The sequence below is a fragment of the Artemia franciscana genome, chromosome 4, assembly GCF_032884065.1.
Source record: "Artemia franciscana chromosome 4, ASM3288406v1, whole genome shotgun sequence".
In the NCBI taxonomy this organism is placed as follows: Eukaryota; Metazoa; Arthropoda; class Branchiopoda; order Anostraca; family Artemiidae; genus Artemia; species Artemia franciscana.
Genome location: NC_088866.1, coordinates 25,010,936 through 25,032,308, shown reverse-complemented (window position 1 = coordinate 25,032,308; position 21,373 = coordinate 25,010,936). Strand labels below are relative to the sequence as shown.

At 35.8% G+C, this 21,373-nt stretch overlaps 1 protein-coding gene across 2 annotated transcripts; it reads left to right on the top strand.

Moving 5' to 3' along the window:
* Positions 1 to 472: 472 nt before the first annotated feature.
* On the top strand, positions 473 to 20,595 carry LOC136026195 (uncharacterized). 2 transcript variants are annotated; one of them, XR_010617238.1, is made up of 4 exons: positions 490 to 777; positions 2,278 to 2,448; positions 16,186 to 16,333; positions 20,297 to 20,595. XR_010617238.1 is itself a non-coding variant. In XM_065702516.1 (3 exons), exons 1-3 carry the CDS (start codon positions 708 to 710, stop codon positions 3,714 to 3,716), a joined length of 480 nt encoding a protein of 159 aa, XP_065558588.1. In that variant the 5' UTR covers positions 473 to 707; the 3' UTR covers positions 3,717 to 3,752. The 2 variants fall into 2 exon arrangements, 1 of the variants encoding a protein (XP_065558588.1); XM_065702516.1 differs by lacking the exons at positions 16,186 to 16,333; positions 20,297 to 20,595 and adding an exon at positions 3,478 to 3,752 and having other exon boundaries at positions 473 to 777.
* The last annotated feature ends 778 nt before the right edge of the window (positions 20,596 to 21,373 follow it).

Sequence of the window (21,373 nt, the reverse complement as noted above, 5' to 3'; positions counted from 1 at the left end):
TCCTCTTCTTGTTGGGTTAGGGGAGGATAATCAACTGGTAACCCCAACAATCTACTGAAGGTACTTACTGAAGGTACAAATTGTAAGTTCTGGGCTTAGGGGGCATGATATAAATGACCTTTATGATTCGTATATGGCAGAGGTGCAACTGGGAAGGGCCCTTGTGTTTCCTGATATGTTGACTGAGGATATTGTAAGTGAAAATTTTTAGGTGGGTGATGGGGCTGTCCAGAGTATACTGGAAATGACTGGGTGTGAGGTGGTGAGTATGCTATGTGTGGAGATGAGAATCCTATTTGTGCTGGTGTTGACCCTGCTTTGGTTATGTGGTTTGTCTGTTGTGGATGGCTAGTACCCACTGTGATACTTCCCCCAGGGGGAACCCCCATTAAAGGGTGGGAATTCATTAATGAATCCTAAACCAATTATTCTAAACACTTACCCAAATTAAAAATTTATAATACCAATAAATCTGAAAATAAACCTGGGCAAAAAATTATTTTTCGATTTTACCATGTTGGTCCGTTTTTGTCCCACAAAAGCTTTGAAAAACTAGAAACAAAATACCAGTTTCAAAATCTATCATAGTGAATACATAACAATCTGTATGTTTTGTTGCCAGTTTAAAACTGGTGTGCCATTTCTAAGTGTTGCTGATAGTATTATATGTTTTATAGCTGACATTAATTTATTTCAGAGATAATATTATGGATATGCCTCAAACTCCAAACATGGCTGAGCCTATTACCATTCCTGAGACTGATGTTGTTAAAAAAGGTAAGTTATCCAATAAAAATTTTGGTAAAAAGCTGAAAAGAAAGCTGCTTTTCTTTAGCTTTGCTTTTTGTTAGTCCTCAGTAAAAATAACAAAAAAGAAAGAACATGCAACTGCATAAAAACTAGGTAATGAAAGAGTTATTTTGCAAGATAAAAGCCTAAATTATTAGTAATATTTTTTGTTTCAGTTTGGGGAGACAACAAGTCTTTAAGTTGAAAAATTGTCTCTTACTATTTCCTTTTTTTGGGCATAAACAAAGAATTAGAAAGCAAATCAAGAAAGCAATAAGAAAAAAGCATTCCTACTGAAGACTCTATTTGTATGGCAGCCACAATAATTATCTATTAATTATAAGGACTAGTTTTATTATAATTATCTATAATAATACAATTATATATTAATTATAGGGACTAGTTTCTGTCTCTTGCAACAAGCATTTTTAAAAACCCAATTACCTTCATCCTTATTCATAACATTACTTGATGTTTGTTTGTTTCCTGTGATTATCTTTTTGTGATTTGTAAATAAATCAAGAAAAAGAAAATGAGTTCATGATAAGGTACATGCTAGTGACTAAAGAGGATACACCAAGCAATCTTCTTTTTTTTCAGTTAACACTAACCACCCTTCTTGGTAGCTAAGATGCAAGTTGTTGGTTTTTATTGTGTGACATTTATTATTGTCTTTTGCCATTTTTATCTTTATTATTTCTTTGGCAAAGAGCACATAATTCCATCAGGTTTTTTTTTTTAATTTGTCCAAATTCTGTCAAATTTCCCAGTTTCCCCAAACTGTTTACTAAGAGCCGTTCAGATGTTTCTATTTTTATATATTGCAGTCAATAGATTTTGAGTAGGAGGGGTACAAAAAAGTTGGTTTTTCTAGTTTTTTTTGTAGATTTTAGACAACTTCCCTTTTCCCACGCTGCAAACATTTACTTATTTTCCAAACACACTTTGTTTTTTTTTTCATAAATATGGGGTATTTGTTCAGTTTAGCTAATCATGATTATCTAATAGATAGCCTACCAAAGATATTCCATGCTTTATTTTTCAGGAAACATTGTCTTTATGTTTATTGTAAATAATATTTTCATTGCATAGATTTATTGCAATTTTAGTCAATACTTGTTCTAAGATTTAAGCTCAAGCCCTATTGAATCCAATGATAGTTTAACCTCAAGTAGTCTGATTTGTATGTTTTTTATGTCTTAAAATTGCAAGATTGCCTCTAAGCTATATTTGCTGTCAATTGAGACCCTTGTAAAAAGGAAGATTTTTTTTGTGGCGGGGGGGGGGGGGGGGGTAGAAAAAATGAGTCGTATAATTGGTAATAATCTTTTTAGATATTTTTTGTTGGTCATTTGCCAAACATAGTTTGATTTCTGTCATTATTCTTTCTTGGGGCCATTGTGTTGAAAATGAGAAGCAGTTGGGCTTGTCTTGTAAGCTTTTCTGTTGAATGTGTTTGATGTCCATTTCATTTATACTCTCTTTCAGAAGTTGAAGAGGCTTTACCAAGTAACCATGAGGAGCTTTTTGACTTTCCAAACCAACTTTTGTCTGTTAAAAAGGAAGATGTTCCTGTGGGTACTTTTGGCTGTTTTTCACAACCATGTAAACTTGAGCCTGACACGCAGGAACTGGGCTCCACATGTTTTGACAGTAAAGGTACTTCTCAAGCATTTGTTTTTGTATAATCAACTATTTTGGGTAATATTATATTAGGGAAAACTAGAACAAGTTAGAACTTGCTAGGACTTCATCATCATAAGATTTGAAACTGCTGAAGGCAAAAAGAGATTAAAAAAAAAAAAACTTGAAACCATGCAATAGATTATGGACAACAAATTCTGGAATTTGTAAATTTCTCTATAAAAACCTAACCTAAATTTTGTTCAAAGAATTTGTTTCATTTCTAAAATAAAATTAGTGTCTTTGTACTTTAGTAGTAAATAGTAAGTATTTTAGTGTAAATATTTTGTATTTGTAGATGATGGTATTTCTTTTTTCACTCCACTTGTTTTATTTCCATTGTTATAAATCCGACACAAATTATATTGTTATTATTGTATAAAATTTTCAAAGAATATTACTAAACGTTTATAGTAAGACTCAGCTTGCATTATGAATTTTGGAAAACACATCAAAGTAATTTAAGTATTAAACACAAAACCATACACTCACTGTCAAATATTCCCCTAAAATAAACCTTTGTCTTTAAAAGGAAAGACTTAAGTGCTACGTAAATCAGCACTGTATTTATTGTTTTTACAAATCTTTAAAGGGATTATGCTACTATATATAGAAGTTTCCACAAACAACTCTAGAAAAACCCAAGTTTAAACAAAAGTTTAAATGGCGAGATGTTTATTATAAATGCTCAGTTACAAAAGAATGCCCAGCATTTATAGGAGTAAGTCAGAGAGGAAGAGAATTTCTGTGTGGAAAAAGTGAAAACTATGTTTCTGTTATGTCCAAAACAGTATTAGTAGAAAAAAATGGTGCAAAAAATAAAACCACTTAAAGTAATGACATGCACATGAGCTTTGAGATTTTTCTCATCATAGAGATATAATCATCATATTATATGTCATTTTTCATATTTTGTCTATTTTCTTTATACCTTTGGGGGCTATTATTTATTGAGAATGTTTTATCATACTTTGATTATTTTCTATCTCGTTATTTTTGTTGTAGAAGCTGAATATACTTCGCCAAGTGATGTTGACATGATTAGAGAAACTTCTAATTCTACTCTATCACCTGAGCATCAACAGCTACCTTTGAATGTTGCATCCAGGATATCCAATTTAACATCTGTGTTGGACTCCCAAGATGTGGAGGGTAAGGATGAAGGTATATTTGAAAATAATAGCATTGTAATATTAGTTGGAAAAAGGAAATTCCCTTATTCACGCATCCACCAACCCTACTAAAGTACTCATCTTCCTTTATCCCACATACTCTGCTGAAGTATTAATCTACTACATGCCATATTGATCTCTCCAATGCCAAATTTCAAGAGAGAAGAAGATACCAGTAGCAACCAAGGCCACTGATGGAGAATACACCCCCAAAACTTCTTTCCCACTGTGAGTCACAAACCTGGAGCTACAAATAGGTTAACTCCAGAAATTCTTGTTTCTTTCTTGGGTGTTGCGTGTTCTTATTTTTCATTACGCTTACACAAACTTAACAACAAAAATAATATCACAAGGTTTTTCAAATTGAAATTTAAGGCTTTTCATATTTAAGTCCACTGTGAATATAGGTTTTTTCAATACTTATAGAACATCTCAGTAAAGTTCTTCAAGAGCCTCTCAGAAATTACAGAGTAGCATTGACTAAATTGTAAAGTCAAAAGATGCTTGTGAAACTATATAGCTCTATAACCTTTCAAACAGTTCATGGTAATGAATTGTAATAAGGAGCTAACCGGCTCAATAGTAAACGGAATTTTGATTTAATAGATACATCAAAAGATTTTGATTTTATGCTGATTTTAAGTATACAAGTTTCATCAAATTTAGTTTTATCCACCAAAAGATACGAGCCTGAGAAAATTTGCCTTATTTTGGAAAATAGGGGAAAACACCCCCTAAAAGAAATAAAATCTTTACGAAAATCACACTATCGCTTTCAGCGTATAAGAGAACCCAACTGTAGAAGTTTCAAGCTCCTATCTACAAAAATGTGGAACTTCGTATTTTTTGCCAGAAGACCGACCTTGGGTGCGTTTTTTTTTTGTTTTGTTTTTTCAGGGGTGATCGAATCGACCCAGTGGTCCTAGAATGTCACGAGAGGGCTCATTCTAATGGAAATTAAAAGTTTTAGTGCCCTTTTTAAGGGACAAAAAAAAAATTGGAGGGTACCTAGGCCCCCTTCCATGCTCATTTTTTCCCAAAGTCAACGGATCAAAATTTTGAGATGCCTATTTTTTTTCAGCATAGTCGAAAAACATAATAACTATGTCTTTGGGGACGACTTACTCCCCCACAGTACCCAGGGAAGGGGCTGCAAGTTACAAACATTGACCAGTGTTTACATACAGTAATGGTTATTGGGAAGTGTACAGACGTTTTCAGGGGTATTTGTTTAGTTGGGGGTGGGTGAGGTTGAGGTGAGGGAGCTACATGGAAGGATCTTGCCTTGTAGGAATTTGTCATGGGGGAAAAGGGATTCCATGAAGAGGTCGGAGGATTTTCTAGGATTATTAAAAAAAAAACAATACAAAAACTAACATGAAAAAGTTTTTTCAGTTGAAAGTAAGGAGCAGCATCAAAACATTAAAAACGAACAGAAGTTATTACGCATGTGAGGGGTTCATCTCCTCCTAAATACCTCGCCCTTTACACTAAAGTGCTTTTAGTAATTTCAACAATTTGTTGTACGGCCTTTGTGATTCCGGGGTCATTCTTAAAATAATAATAATAATTTATTTCTTACCGTCTTACAAAAGGGAAAAAGTGGAGTACAAGGAGAAAAACAAAGAACTGCAAAGAACACAAAAAAACACAAAAACAAATAACACAAATATAAGAAAAAAAAATATAACAATTTAGCAAAAGAGGCGGATAAGATGATTGTTAGGGCCAAGACAGATTGGCACTTCATCAATTAAATTTGAGCTTAGTTTTTCCACTGAAAGAACAATATCCGTTGCCTGATATTTACTAATTAACCTTCGGTTCCGAAATGATCGTGGTAAATAAAGTAGGAACTTTAAATACCGATAGTAATCCGTCTTGACCCTCTTTACGTCACCTTTATTCGAAAGCATAAAAAAACAGCACAAAATAACACAGAATGGTTGCAGAAACTCGAGTACAGATTTGTAAGTGCTTGTTGCCGGAAATGTCCACGATTTCCAACAACTTTAGAATACCCCAGTTTAAGCTTAAATTGAATATCCCTAATCATCTGAAAACGAAAAGAACTTAAAGAATTGCAAACAGAAATCCCAAGCCATCGAAAAGAAGTAACTTGTGGTACGGAAAAAGAAATGCAATCCGAAGGATGAGACGAACTAACCCCATTAAATATAAGAAATTCACATATATCTACATTTAGCAATATCCTATTCTTGCAAATGCATCAGCAACGGATCGGACAGAACGCGCTAAACTGGTCTCAGTTCGGCTAATAAGAAGCAAGTCGTCAGCATAAGCTAAGTATGATACGTCTGTGAATCCTGTTAAACAAGAACTACGTATACCAGACAAAACATTTTCAATAGAAGCATTAAAGATATGAGGAGAGAGAACTCCTCCCTGTCTCACTCCACACTTGACTGGTATATGTCCGAAAAAATCACCATTTCCTGACTTTAATCTTAAATAAGAATTTGAATACCAAAACTTCAAAACCAGAATCACAGACGCCTTCAGACCAAGCTGACTAAGAGCATACCAAGCCTGAGCATGGCAAACACTATCGAATGCTCTAGATATATCAAGCGTGCAAAAATAAAGACTATAACTATTCCGAGTGGCTTCCTTAATAAGCTACGCTAAAACACGATGAGCATGTTGACAGCTCAGACCTAACTGGAAGCCGAACTGGTTAGCCTCATAATTAACAAATTCATCGATATGTGGGAGTAGAACATACTCAAATAATGTACTTAAAGTACAGGCGACGGTAATTGGCCTGTACGAGTTACACGAATTTAGATCTTTTCCTTTCTTTAATATAGTAGTAACACTTCCACATAAAAGTGAATCAGGAACAATAGACCTTGAAAGGCACATCTGAAATAATAACTGAAGATGCGACAGGAGTTCAGCTGACCTCGGATCAAGATGAGCGGCACAAATACCATCAAGGTCACAAGACTTTGACTTTAACCGTCGAAGAGATTTCACAGTATTAGCTTTATCAACAGGCATAACATGTCTTTGGCTCACACTATTAGGAAGAACCTTCGCCACTAAAGCAGTAAAACGGCTATGAACATCATAATTAATAGCGGAAAAGATGCGCGTATAATGTTTAATCCATGACAATCTTGGAATAATATCACTAGAAGAAGATTCTTCGAGTTTCGGGACATTCAGAACATTTTGCCACTGTTTACCATTTGTCGGAAATTCAGCGCCCGAAAACCGAACTGCACGAAGATGACGCTTATAAACTGATTTTGTTCTCTGCTTGATGCTAAAAACTTGACCACTTGAAGGTCTACCGCAAGCAATCCACATTTTCAACCGAAACTTGGCTTGGTTCTTCACTTTCTTAAGTTCTGGATGACACTTCCAGAAGGTCTTACGGGTGTTAAATCACACACGAGTCAACGGAACAGCTATTGCTTCAGCTTGTTTAATTGAAGAAACGATATTTCCGTAGTAAGAGTAACTTACCACGAGCATCACTCACAAAATAACCAGCGCCAAGAAGATGATAAGCCACCGAAATAGTGGATAGCAGAATAGCGAGAGTCGAAAAATAGAGTGACCAATTTGTATTATCCTAATCACGTTTGCAAATCCATTTTTTAGGCTTAGCAGCAGCACTGAAGCTGATTGTAGAGCTAATAGATACATCTAAATTAAGAGGGAGATGGTCACAGTCTCTTTCCTCATCATCGACATGAACATCAGAGGTATGAACAAGGGGCGAACACACACAATAGTCCAAATCAGAAACTGCTCCACTATTATGGATATATGAGAAACTGCAATCTTTATTTATAGTCCTGTGCGCAGCTGGTAGAGCATTTAGTAGGGTCTCAGATTGACTGGATGATATGTGAATGTTGCAATTTAGATCACCGGCAAGAAGCCATGAATACTCAAGAGATTCAATTCCGCTAATTAGACCTTGTAGCTTATCACAAGACTTGGCAAAACTCGAGAACGACTGTACCGACTTTTTATCATGTGGCAGGTAAGCATTAATTAAGACAGAGTCACCAAGTCTTACAGCTAGAAAATGCTCAGATGAGTGGTAGCACACCGGTGATAAATCTGCAAAGTTCCGTCTGATATAACACGCGAGGCCACCAGAAGGCCTACCCCGAGTCCGTCTAGCATTGGTACTAAACACAATGTGATCACGATTCCTTCGTAAAAAGTTCACGCTGCAGGCAGGAAGCAAGTGTTCTTGCAGGAGAAGGACATCAAAACGGCTTAACTTTTCCTCCAGACTTGGCACTTTGTCTTTAGTCCCGTTAATGTTAAACGAGCACACCGAAATTTTGCGACAGTTCATTTATGAAGGCGCCCTGTAACGGTCTTAACAAGAGCCTGGAGACGAGGACAGCGAAAACTAAATGCCACATGATCATCACCGCAATTTGCGCATTTTATCGGATCCGTACATAGGGTGTCTTTGCAATATTCATGAGAACCGGAGCATCTAGCACATTTATAGCAGGTACTAGGACAGTTAGCAATTATATGTTCAGGAGACTGGCATTTGTTACAGCGTCTCGGGATTTTTTTAAATTCATAGACACGGATCAGTTCATATTCAATTTTCAACCCCAATCTAAGAGCCGAAATAAGAGACCCTTGATCACTAAAGGCAATCTTGACACACCGGGAATTTCCAATCCGGGTGGCTTCAGCAACTCCAGAACAGTTCTTGAACAGAGATAAATCAAACGAGTCGCCAATCCCTTTTGCGATTCCGTAGAACTTCCTTTCCAGAAACGTCACATCCGATCCACGCAAGACTGATCGGGCTGAATCACAAAAGCCGCTTGCCGCAACGCTTTCAATATTCACAATTATTCTGTCTCCAGAGGCGCGAATATTCTCAACACATTCATGTCCGGCAATTTTATCAATCACAGCTTTTCGTTTCGATGGATTGTCAAGATCACGCGGTGTCTTCGTGATAACGATTGTCGCTTGATTTGTTACAACTGGAATGGAAGCATCACCGTCCCCTGGTAATCCTGGGAAGTGGAGATCATAAGCAGTCACCTTATCTTTAATTTGCAGCAGGGTCTGATGAAGAGTATTAATTTTTGCCGAGAGCCTAGAATAGGCTACTGCAGGCAAACACGGAACCTCTGTGGGGGGAACGTATCACAAAAACAAGGAATGATAGGAAAAGGCTCAGTTTTCATTTTCTGAAACTGTTTAAGCATGTCCTTCAGGTGATTCATTAGAGCATTTGGTCCCGTGCGTTTAGGACAAGCATCCGTAATCGACAGCTTTTCCCACAGCAGCTTCTTCCCCTTCGTAATATCAGCCAGCTCAAAAAAGTCAACAGCTGATTTCAAAATAACTACATCTTCTACTCCTCTCTCCAAGTTGTACTGAAGAAAGTTCAGAACGGGGTATTGACAAGTCTTTACACTAAATTTAAGCTTTAGTGTAAAGAGCAAGGTATTAACAAGGGGGCAAACCCCCTCATATACGTAATAAAATTATACGAATATAAAAGTTCGTTACGTAAATTAATTCATTAGTGACGTATATTTTTTACTAATAAAAACGTTCGTAAAAAATTTAAAGTTCTAGTGGGCTTCTTAAGTAACCAAAAAATTGGAGGGCAACTAAGCCTCCTCCCTCACCCCTTTTTTTCTCAAAATCGTCCGATCAAAACTAAGAGAAAGCCATTTAGCAAAAACAAAATTAATATGCAAGTTTTGTTTTCAAACAATTCGTGGTAACGAACAGTGGTAAGGAGTGATCCGGCCCAATAGTAACTGAAATTCTGAAAACGGAATTTTAATACCAATAGTTACATCAAAAGAATCGTATTTTTATGCTGATTTTAAATATTTAAGTTCCATCAAGTTTAGTTTCACACATCAAAAGTTACGAGCCTGAGAAAATTTTGCTTATTTTAGAAAAAAGGGGGAAACATCCCCTAAAAGTCATAAAATCTTAACGAAAATATGAGAAAGCCATTTGGCCAGAAAAAAAAATTCTATACAAATTTCGTTTTAATTATTCATTTGCGGTGAGCTAAAAACCCTCCCTCTTTACGCTAGACTTTTTATTGTTTTAAAAAGTAGAGTTGTGAGGATGAGTCAAACTTTAGCGCAAAGAGCGAGGCGTTGAGGAGGGGACAACCCCTTTCACATTTGTCCCGGTTTGCCTAGTATAGGCACTTCCTGATAAGCTAGGACGACAAGATTTGGGGGCCGTATCAGGGACCAGACCAGATTAAATTAGAAATAGCTGTTCCCCGATTCGACCCTCTGGGGGGGGAGGAGGGGGGGACAGTTAATTCGGAAAAATTAGGAAACTGATGTATTTTTAACTTACGAACGGGTGATCCAATCTTAATGAAATTTGATATTTAAATTTATTATTTTAATAAATTATAATTTATTATTTTATAATAAATTATTATTAATTTTTTTCGTATTTTATACAAAATTATTTTAAATTTCGACGGGATCCAGTAACATGGGGGAGGTGGGAGGGGGGTACCTAAAATCTTGGGAAGTGCTTAGAGTGGAGGGATTGGGATGAAACTTGGTGGGAAAAATATGTACAAAGTCCTAGATACACAATTGACATAACCGAAACAGATTCGCTCTCTTTGGGAGAGTTGGGGGGAGGGTTAATTCCAAAACACTAGAAAAAATGAGGTATTTTCAACTTACGAAGGAGTGATCGGATCTTATTGAAATTTCATATTTAGAAGGGCCTCGCAACTCAGATCTTGTTTTAGATCCCGACTGGATCCAGTGTCATTTTGGGGAGTTGGGGGAGGGGGGCGGAAATCTTGAAAAATGCTTAGAGTGGAGAGATCAGAATGAAACTTGATGAGAAGAATAAGCACAACCCATAGATACGTGATTGACATAACCGGATTGAATCCGCTCTCTTTGTGGGAGTTGGAGGGGGTGTCAATTCGGAAAAATTAGAAAAATTGAGGCATTCTTAACTTACAAACAGGTGATTGGATCGTAATGAAATTTGATATTTAGAAAGATATCGTGTCTCAGAGCTCTTATTTTAAATCCTGACCAGATCCGGTGACATTGGGGGGAGTTGGAGGGGGGAACCTAAAATCTTGGAAAACACTTATAGTTGATGAATCGGGATGATACTTGGTGGGAAAATAAGCACAAGTCCTAGATACATGATTGACATAACCGGAACGGATTCGCTCTCTTTGGGGGAGGGTTAGTTCTGAAAAATTAGCTATGTTTAACTTACGAAGAAGTGATCGGATCTTAATGAAATTTCACATTTAGAAGGACCTCGTAACTCTCTTATTGTAGATCTCTTATTGTAGATCCAGACCGAATCCAGTGTCATTGCGGAAAGTCGGGGAGGTGGGGGGGGCGGAAATCTTGGAAAACGCTTAGAGTGGAGAGATACTAGATACGTGATTGACATAACCGGACTGAGTCCACTCTCTTTAGGGGAGTTGGAGGGGGCGTTAATTTTGGAAAAACTGAGGTATTTTTCACTTAAGAACGGGTGACCGTTCGTGAGGTATTTTTAAATTTGATATTTAGAAGGAACTCATGTCTCAGAGCTCCTATTTTAAATCCCGACCAGATCTTGTGACATTGGGGGGGGGGAGTTGGAGGGGGAAACCCTAAATCTTGGAAAACGCTTTGAGTGGAGAGATCGGGATGAAACTTGGTGGGTAGAATACGCAAGTGTCGTAGGTACGTGATTGACGTAACTGGACTGGATCCACTCTCTTTGGGGGAATTAGGGAGGGGGGGTCCAGTGCTTTGGCGAGTTCATGCTTCTAGACGTGCTAGGATGATGAAAATTGGTAGGCGTGTCAGGCACCTACATAAATTGGCTTGATAAAGTCGTTTTACCCGATTCGAACATCTGGGGGGGGGCTGAAGGGAGAGGAAAAATTAGAAAAAATGAGGTATTTTCGAGTTGCTGATCGGATCTTAATGAATTTGGATATTTAGAGGGACCTCGTGTCACAGAGCTCTTATTTTAAATCCCGACCGGCATTAAGCCTTTGATTTTCCTTTTAAATAAATCTGTTGATTCTCAGAATTTGGCCAGAACTCATGTCATATGAGCTCTTGGCTCTTCCGACCTCGTCCCAAGTGCCATATGTGTTCTTAGCTCTTGTTTTTGCCTCTTATTCATTATCGCAATGGGATCGTTCATTCAATATTTTTTTATATCACTGATGACATAGAATGAAATTTTGTAAGTCAACATAAAAAAATTATAAAGTAATTTTTTTTTTAATATTTGAACGATTAGGAGAACTAAAATACGGTAACCATACTAAATATAGAAGAACTTAATGTAAAGCTACAAAATTAAAAACATGAGTTAATGACTGCCTAGACAAAAAGTCTTCGAGAGAAATTACCCGACCAAAACTTTCAGAGATACAAGAAAGGACTAATTTTATTGTATTTACTTGACAAAGGATACCTGACCATAAAGAATATCTGCTTTCCCCTCAATATCTCCGTCTCAGATTGAAAGAAAAATTGGGAAACTACAAAAAATAAATGTCTGTCCTTTAGATATCCCGTTTCCTCTTATTAGTGCCTTCAGTGACTTTCTCTCAACGTCCTTGATTGTTATTTTCAATGAGATTACTGAGTCTGGCCAATCTCCGCAAATTCGGGAACAGGGTTTCATAACCCCCTTGAAAAAGAAAGACGGAAAACCTAGTTTTGAAGGTGTTCGTCATATTTCACACACTCCTATATTCTCTAAACTATAGAAATTCTCGAAACTATAGAACATTATCTTTGATAATGCCAATAGAAAGAAAGAAATTTTATTTGAGCCCTACGGCCATACACAACATGATTTAATAATACAACACTGCACAGAACACACACTCAATATAAAACAATACTTATTTTCATTCATTCGGGCTCGACTGAGCCTCTCCCCCCTTTTCCACATATCGTGCCATTTTGCATATGGTTCCAGGCATCGAAAACCTCAGGATATCAGAAAGCAGCACCAACCGATGGTCCCCCCAAATTTCATCCCTAAGACTTTCAAGCTCCTGGCACTCCATGAGGAAATGGGCTAAATTATTATCCTCTTTTCCGCAATACCCACACTTACCATTTGTACCCTTATTTTTTTTGAATTTCTGTCCCCTATGTACTGGAAGGCAATTTCCCCTCAACTGGATCCATGATTTTAAATATCTAAAAGGTAAATTTACCTTAAAATAATATTCTTCCCCAAAAATTTCTTTTACTTATTCCTTCAGTGTTTCCGACGAACGTACTAAACAACCCCATTCTTGTATCTCTTGGTCTTTCAATCTCTGCATAATTTCTGGAAGGCATTGTGTGTTTCCGGGTCCGTTTCCTTCCATCCACAAATAAGACAAGCCTAGTCTGTCAAGAGATTTCTTAATTTGTTGAGTCCAAGTAGTTTTCCTATTAATTCGAAGCAAATCATTATAAGCTTGTTTAGCCAATCGGTCCTCAGGAAGTTGGGTTAATATCAGCCAAAACTTAAGTACTTGATAAAGCCGGTGCAATTTCAGTGAGAAGATGCCGAAGTCTCCTTTGATTAGCTGGTTATTTGTTGTCTGGTGCAGCCCGAAGAGTCTTTTGTAGTATCTAAACTGGACTGATTCTAGCTTCTCCGCGGCCTCCAGGCCCCATAGGTCAGCTCCGTAATGGATTGCCGGTTTAATTTTTGAATCAAACATTTGCTTAAACATTTTTAATGACTTCGACTTTTTCACTAGGTCATTACGTAATATTGCACCCACTGCTGCTTTCCCTCGCATTGACATTTCGCTCACATGTTCCTTCCAACTGCAGTTAGGTGTCAGGGTAAATGCCAATATGTTTCCTTAAAACCTTAAAATCTCCCAAGATATCTCTGTGTCTTCCATAAAATTACTTGGGGTTACTATTTCCTCTAATTTAAAGTGGGATATCTACGTTAAAGATATTGTCCATAAAGCTATTGCATCCATGTCTTCTTAAGCTCTTGAATAAATTCTACGTCCCCCATTCTTTAAGGATCTATACTTCTTTTGTCCATCTGCATCTTGAATATACATGTGTTTGGCATCCTGGCATCTCCCATGATGAATCAGAAAAAATTGAATCCATTCAAAAAAGAGCCCTGAGAATAATTTTAAAAGAAGCTAAGGTTCCATACTCGCTCCTTCTAAAAAAGACCAAGTTGGAAACTCTTGAGCACAGGACAGGAACGTTGTGCCTCCATTTTGCAAAAGATGCAATAATAAACCTTCGTACGGAAAAAACTTTCCCCAAAAGACACTCCCCATCCAGACACCCTCTGCCACGTACTGTTTCTGAACCCATTCCTATCTTGTCCCCCATCCGATGCTTAAGCTCGTTTTATGAAAAAACCTTCGTCCCCTTCATTACTAATAAAATAAACCCCTAGTTTCCCTTTTTTTTTCTTTTGTTCTAGTGATACCCAAGATTTATGTTTGTTTGATTGTTTTGTTCCATCCCCTTTGTTTATATGTTCTCTTTTAAACTCTTCCAGCGCTAATTTTGTCTCACCCTTTTTTAGTTTTCTTTTTGTTTTTTAACTTTCTGACATTTTGCCGCTTAATATCTTTGTTTCTTATTAATGATTGGCTTTGCCTTTCTGATTTGTTGTTTTTGACGTTGTTTAGCTAGTTTTTTAATTGTTGTACTATTTTATTCTTTTATTTTTTAATGGTTTTATGACTGAAATGCAAATTCGGTCCTTCGGGGCTTGTAATAGACAATTTTTGAAATTAAATATCTAGGATCTATGGTCCTAGGATAAGGATCATAAGGAGTATCTGAATAAAGGAAAGAGCATTACATAAAAATGTTTTTTAATAAAAAAGTTTCACATTATATGTTTAATGTTTTTAAAACATTTAAATAGTATTACCAAAAGTCTTTAGTGGGCTAAGTTTGCATTTCAAATGATATGGTAGCACATCAAAACAATTCAAATGTTAAGCAAAAAAAAAGCAAGACATTTTTCCTCGTAAAGCTCTTATCATTAAAAGTAACTAAACTTCCTTTAAGTAACTGAAAAGTTAAGCCAGCACAGCCTGTGAATTTAGATGCCAAAGTGGACATTTATCTTAGATTTAGATAAAAAAGAAAAGCTGATTCAGAACAATAGTTTTTATTTACATTCAGCAGAACAATACAATTTTGTTGTTTAAACACCTTTTTGAGAATTCTGGAAAAAAAGATCCCGAAGCCGTATATTATTGAAATTGGCATCATTGCCCACCTCCCCTCCTTCTTGAAAACAGGAGAATTACTTTTCTGTATTGGTTGCATAGATCGTAGCCCGTATAACGATTATTAAAGTTAATAAAAATGATTTATGATTAATAGAGAGAAGGATGAGCTTGTACAGGAATTATATGAATGATAGATCATGTTAAAATAAGAATAATGTAGCTAAGCTCTTGTGTCCTTCTTAAGTAATCAAAAAGATTGGATGATAGCTAGCCCCCTCCAACTTCCCCCCACCCCTTCGAAGTCCTCCGATCTATACTTTTTAGTCATTTTGTTCAATATAGTTAAACGTCCAATAGCTATTCATTTGGTGATCAAACGAACCCCCACAGTTTCTGAGGAAAAGGCTGTAAGTTACAAAATTTACCTTTTTATGTATAGTATTTGTTATTTGGAAGTGTTTAGACATTTTTTTTTGGGGGGGGGGGGATTGGGAATTTTTCTGGGGAAAAATTAAAATCAATAAGAATAAAAAATACATGCAAAATGCAGAACTATTATAAAGGCAACTTCTTTTTTTTACCAAAGAGAAACATTTTACTTGTACAAAATCTCTTGATACGGGTTTAATTCCTCCCAAAAAAATAAGCTTTTTAATAGGTCTCCAGAAACTGCATTTGCTTGTCTTCCTAGATTTGTCGTTCAGCATTCGTTGTCCCGGCTATTAAAAGGTGGTATATTTTCTTCACAGAAATAGTGAACTTGATTGGATTGCCAAAATGTTCCACGAAAACAAGTTTACTGGATTAAAAAGATGCTTACACCGCTTACTAGCAGTAATTTATAGTTCACATTTTTGAAATGTTTTGATTTTTTAAAACAATTCGTAATTATATGTTTAGGCCAACATTTTTTTTCTGCTACAGATTATGGACGGCCATGCCATGAGTTTGGACAGTCATGCTTTGAGTTTGGAATGCCAGGGGCGTATGTAGGGGGTTAAAAAGAAATCCCGAATTTCTTTCAATTTCTGGGTACTTTCTATTCAAATTATCAAACTTTTTGTATCCCCCCCCCTCCAGAAAAGATAAAATCCAGTGTGTGGGTCTATTGACGGCCTAAGATGTTTTTCCCCTAATTAATCTCGAATATTTAGTTTAAGAAAAGCAAATTTTATCTATTTTCCTTCGATTTTGAACTCGTTTTATCAGATGACATTCTAAAAATCTCAGTACTGGCCAAGGATTTATTATAATTGTAAATTCTTCCTTGTGTAAAAAAAAAAGATTTTGATTTCTTTATCTTTTCAGACTGGGAGAGCCTTAGAAGTCCAGATCGAAGCTGACGAAGAATGGTCCTAAGTTGCCTTTCACCGGCAACTTTCACCGTGAATTAGCATGAGAGGGTGGACTCTAGTTCAGCATTGTGGAGTGATATGTATGAGAGGAAAATTTTCATGTAAGTCAACTCGTAGTCAACCTGCGACTGTTCCCCAGCGAGAACCTCCAACCGGTACGACTCTAGTTTGGCATTGTGAAGGGACACGTTTTCACGGAGCATAAATGGGAGACAGTAACAACGGCCATCAAAGGGGTAAAATTAACCTTGACTGGGCTGCCCACTTAATTGGACAATCTGTCTTGGCTTTTTTCTACAATTGGCCATGACTTTGACTTTTCCCACAACTATTCCCTTTTTTTTAAATTCAAATCCTTTTTGGGATGTTTATGAGTGTTCCGTAATTAAAATTTAGTAATTTTATTTCTTGATATAAAAGAGTTCAAATCATCTAAAAAAAAGCAATTCAAATTGTATCTCTGGTTCAACATGCAGATAATATCAACCTTCAATTCAAAATTGCTAATGATAGTTTATGTGCCCTCCAATGATAGATTTATAGTTAAATTTATTTGAGAGAATTTCTCTAGTCCCTAGAATAGGTCTTATGTAACGAACTTATATATGTGTGTATTTTTATTACGTATGTGAGGGAGTTTGCCCCCTCGTCAATACCTCGTTCTTTACACTAAAGCTTGAATTTTGTCCCAAATCTTTCAGAATGACCCTTGAATCACAAAGGCCGTAGAATAACTAGCTGAAGTTACTAAAAATGCTTTAGCGTAAAGAGCAAGGTATTGTGGAAGAGACAAACCCCCTTATTTAAGTAATATTTTATGCTCGTTTTAAGTTTTAATGTTGTTCATTACTTCCAGTTGAAAAAAAAATATTTTCTCATTGTCTTTTTATAAATGATGCTAGAAAATCATGCGACCCCTTCATGGAAATTCTCTTCCCTCATGAAAAATTCCTCCATGGAAAGATCCTCCCACGTAACCTGTCCCCCCCCCCCCCGACCCACCCTAACCCTAATACAAAAAAGTCCCCCTGAAAACGTCTGTACACTTCATAATTAACAACTACTATGTGTAAACAATGGTCTAAGTTTATAAGTTGCCGCCCCTCCCCCGGGAGCTGAGGTGGATTTAGTCATCCCCAAAGACATATTTATTTGGTTTTTGACTGAGTTAAACAGAATGGTTATCTCAAAATTTTGATCCGGTGACCTTGGAGAAAAATGTGCGTTGGAGGGGGCCTCGGTGCCCTCCAGTTTTTCGGTCACTTAAAAAGAACGCTAGAACTTTTAATTTACGTTAGAATGAACCCTCTTGCGACATTCTAGGACTAGTAGGTCGATACAATCACCCCTGAGTAAAAAAACAACAAAGAAAAAACTAAAAATACGCACCCGTTATCTGTCTTCTGGCAAAAATACAAAATTCCACCTTTTTTATGATAGGGGCTTGAAACTTCTGCAGTAGGGTTCTCGGATACGCTGACACCGTAACTTTTGACCGGTAAGACTAAACTTGATGAAACTTATATATTTAAAATCAGCATTAAAGTGCAATTCTTGTGATGTAACTATTTGTATCAAAACTTCGTTTTTTAGAGTTTTGGTTACTATTGAGCCCCTTCGCTCCTTACTACAGTTCGTTGCCACGAACTGTTTGAAAATGTAACTTGTACATGAATAAAAGTAATATAATCTACAATAACGTTGGAATAGAACTTACCAATGTCTCAGGTTTTCCCATCCTTTATTTGTTCTTATTTTTTTTTCTGCCCATTGTGAAAATTCAAATGCTAAACTGTTATCTGACTTGTAACCAACCAAATTTCAATGGTCAGCTGTTACCAATTAGACATGTGAAAAAAAATTTAAATTCCCTTTAAATCCGGTCGTAATATTCAACAGTATTTAAATATTCTGGTACAACCCTCAAGAGAGCAATTAAGCCAATGAGAAAGGAGAAAATCTCGTTGCGTATTTCAATGCTATAGGAAATAGAATTTGCTTCAAACCTCGGAGATCCACCTTAAAGTTAATTTTGAGTGTTCATTATTATCTGATAATTTGATAATTTAAGCCTTAATGTTCGAATTCATACTCGGAAGTAGTCATTAAGTTGTGTTGTACATTTTTGAAGCAACTGGATTGTTACAAATGTATTTAATATCCTCAAAATTGTCATTTCCTCTATTTAAGTATGTTGATGGTGATGAATTCACATATTGACTAAAAACGAATTCATAATAGTAATAAATTCATAAGATAATAGTAGAGCGTCAAGTATTTTCCAAGGTAATTCATCTATGAATATTTACGTCCAAAGATAGAAATTACTAATGTGAATGAATACCAGTATCAAATAATATGGACATCTTATAATAGTGCAATCTGGCGCTAATGTCAACCAAAAATTCTAACTGCCATCTAGTGTTGGGCGTAAAGTTAGCTTTTTTCAGTGTTTTATAAAGCAAAATTAGTGTTAACTGGCAATGTTACTGTACTGTCTAATTTCAGTTTCTGAGAAAAACAATTCAAAAGCTTGAAAAGGTGGCAAGAGACACCAAAAGTTAGATGGTGCTTTTTTTGACGCTAGTGCCAGTTTCTACTCTCAGTTGTTCATTCTCTTCGTTCTCATTCTTCTTATTAGTCTTCATTCTCTTATTAGTCCTGTTAGGACTAATATATTAACAAAATATGTAAATGCGAAAAAAAAGTGTCAGCGCTTAGACAGCGTTCCCTAGTAACTTAGTTCAAAATGTAATTTGAAAGATTCTCATATATTTTTTTAACTCAACAATTTGGTATATGTATTAATTGAAGCCATTAGCAGCAGTAATTATTGCAAAGTTGAACACATTTAGACTTGATACGAGAAAAGTCATTTAATCTCTGGAAAATGTTTGGTGAAGGTGGAATTAAAGACGAGTCTTGGTTGTGACGTCGCTAGAAATTATGGACAATGTTGTATTGATGAGTAAGAAATATCGTTGGTATGTTGTATTCACCTAATGCATGGTATAACATATCTTCATCTCGAATCTTATGAACCACGATTTCTTTGGTAATTTTGCGAAAAATATTTATAGAGAAAGTGAAATGCAAGGAGAATATGTTAATTGTTTGCGATTATTTGACATGATTGCTGGCTGCTCAAGGAAAAATGAACTAGTTAAAAATATTGTGGATCTGAAGCTTTGGAGTCACAAAGCTGTGACTCGAAAGTTGGCTCCTGCTATGAGTCCAAAAGCTGCGACTGTTCTTTTTACTGGCTTGAAATTTCAGACAAGACAACAATCTTGTTTTGGATTCTTTTTTGCGGATTGAAAATTTGGCAGAGCAACAAGAGTTAAAAAAAAGAACTGGTTTTCCTTTCCAATAGAGGCCTAACTTGTGTTAAAAGGAAAACATGTAACATGTTGGCTTCAAAATAAAAACTAAATGAAACAAATTTATTTTTCACCACAACTAATGATTTTGAATAGATATATTATTTTATGAATAGATGCGAATAGCGTTTCTTTGTATGAATCGTTGTACTTTTTGTATTGATTATTTGTTTCTAATTTTCAGTTCTCTGTACGAAAACAATAAATACAAAAGGGGGAAACACTCCCTAAAAGCCATAGAATGTCACACCATCGCATTCAGCGTATCAGAGAACCCTACCGTAGAAGTTTCAAGCTCCTACCTACAAAAATGTGGAACTTCGTATTTTTTGCCAGAAGATCTATCACGAGTGCGAGTTTATTTGTTTGTTTTTTCTATTTGCTTTTTTTTCTCATGGGTGTTCTATCGACGCAGTGGTCCTAGAATGTCGTGAGAGGGTTCATTATAACGAAAATTAAAAGTTCTAGTGCACAGATATTTGTCACTAGTCCTTTATCAAGGTTTTAGTCTACTAATGAACCTTCTTCTGAAAGAGATAACGGAAAGACTTTTTGGGATAACTTCTCCAGGAAGATCATTCTAGATCCAAGTGCAACGTCCGATGAAGCTAATTAGTATTTTTTTTAATTATTTATTCTTTTGTTTCTTTATTTTGTTTTGAATTATTTAACTTGAACTTTTAGATAATGGAGCAAATGGGCTCATATGCCCCAGTGCAGTCTCCATGACCTTCGCCACTATATCCTGCCTCTTTTACTTTGAGTGTAGGAACTTCACGGAAAAGTCCAATGTCACAAACTGCCATTCATTCATCTCTGACTCAACGCTCCCAGCACAAATACATGAGCAGATTTCACACAAATATCTTTCAATTGTGGATCCAAGTATTGTTGGCTCACCAGTGCAAGTTGTACAAAACAATGTGAAAATGTAAATTGCCAAATGTCAGAAGGTAAATGTCAATAAAATGGATGGTCATCTACCTCAGTCGTAAACTTTGACAACAGTGAATGAGCCTCCTTTTGAACCGGTGCTCCCTTAGCCTCCTTCAGTTGAATGTAGTTCTAAAATATCTGTGAGTCGTGAAGTGAATAAGGAAAACTAAGTTGAAGAAGTTCAAAAACCTGTTGTGTACAGTGCTAGTGAGCAAATCCCAATTTTAAATGACACAAAAACACCTGATAAAGGGCCTAAAAAAATACAAAAAATAAAAACCAAAAAACAAACTTCAAAAGGACAAAGGATAAACCTCACGAAAATAATGTAGATGGTGTTAGTGGTGGTTCTATTTTGGTTTAAGAAATCCTATAGAGAAATCTAGCAAAGTATTTGTTGGTGGTGATAGAGTTGTGAAAATTGTAGAGAAGGGAAAATCTAGTGTAAAGAGTGTAAAACTATGATAATTGGATTAAACTGCCAACAGACTAAGGATATTGGAATCATGAAAGCAACAATCAAGCTCAGGAAACCATCGCTTGAGGTAATTTTTTTTTGGTTTTATGAGTAGTTTTGACTTTGTTCGTTTATGTTGAATTATTTTATCACTCTTTTATTTAACATTTTATGTTAATTTATTATAATATTGTCAATTTATATCATTAATTTATATATATATATATATATATATATATATATATATATATATATATATATATATATATATATATATATTCCATCAAAAACAGTAAGTATGCACTACTTAATCATTGCTTAAGACTTATACAGTATAGTAAACTATAGGCCTATTCATAAACAAAGAA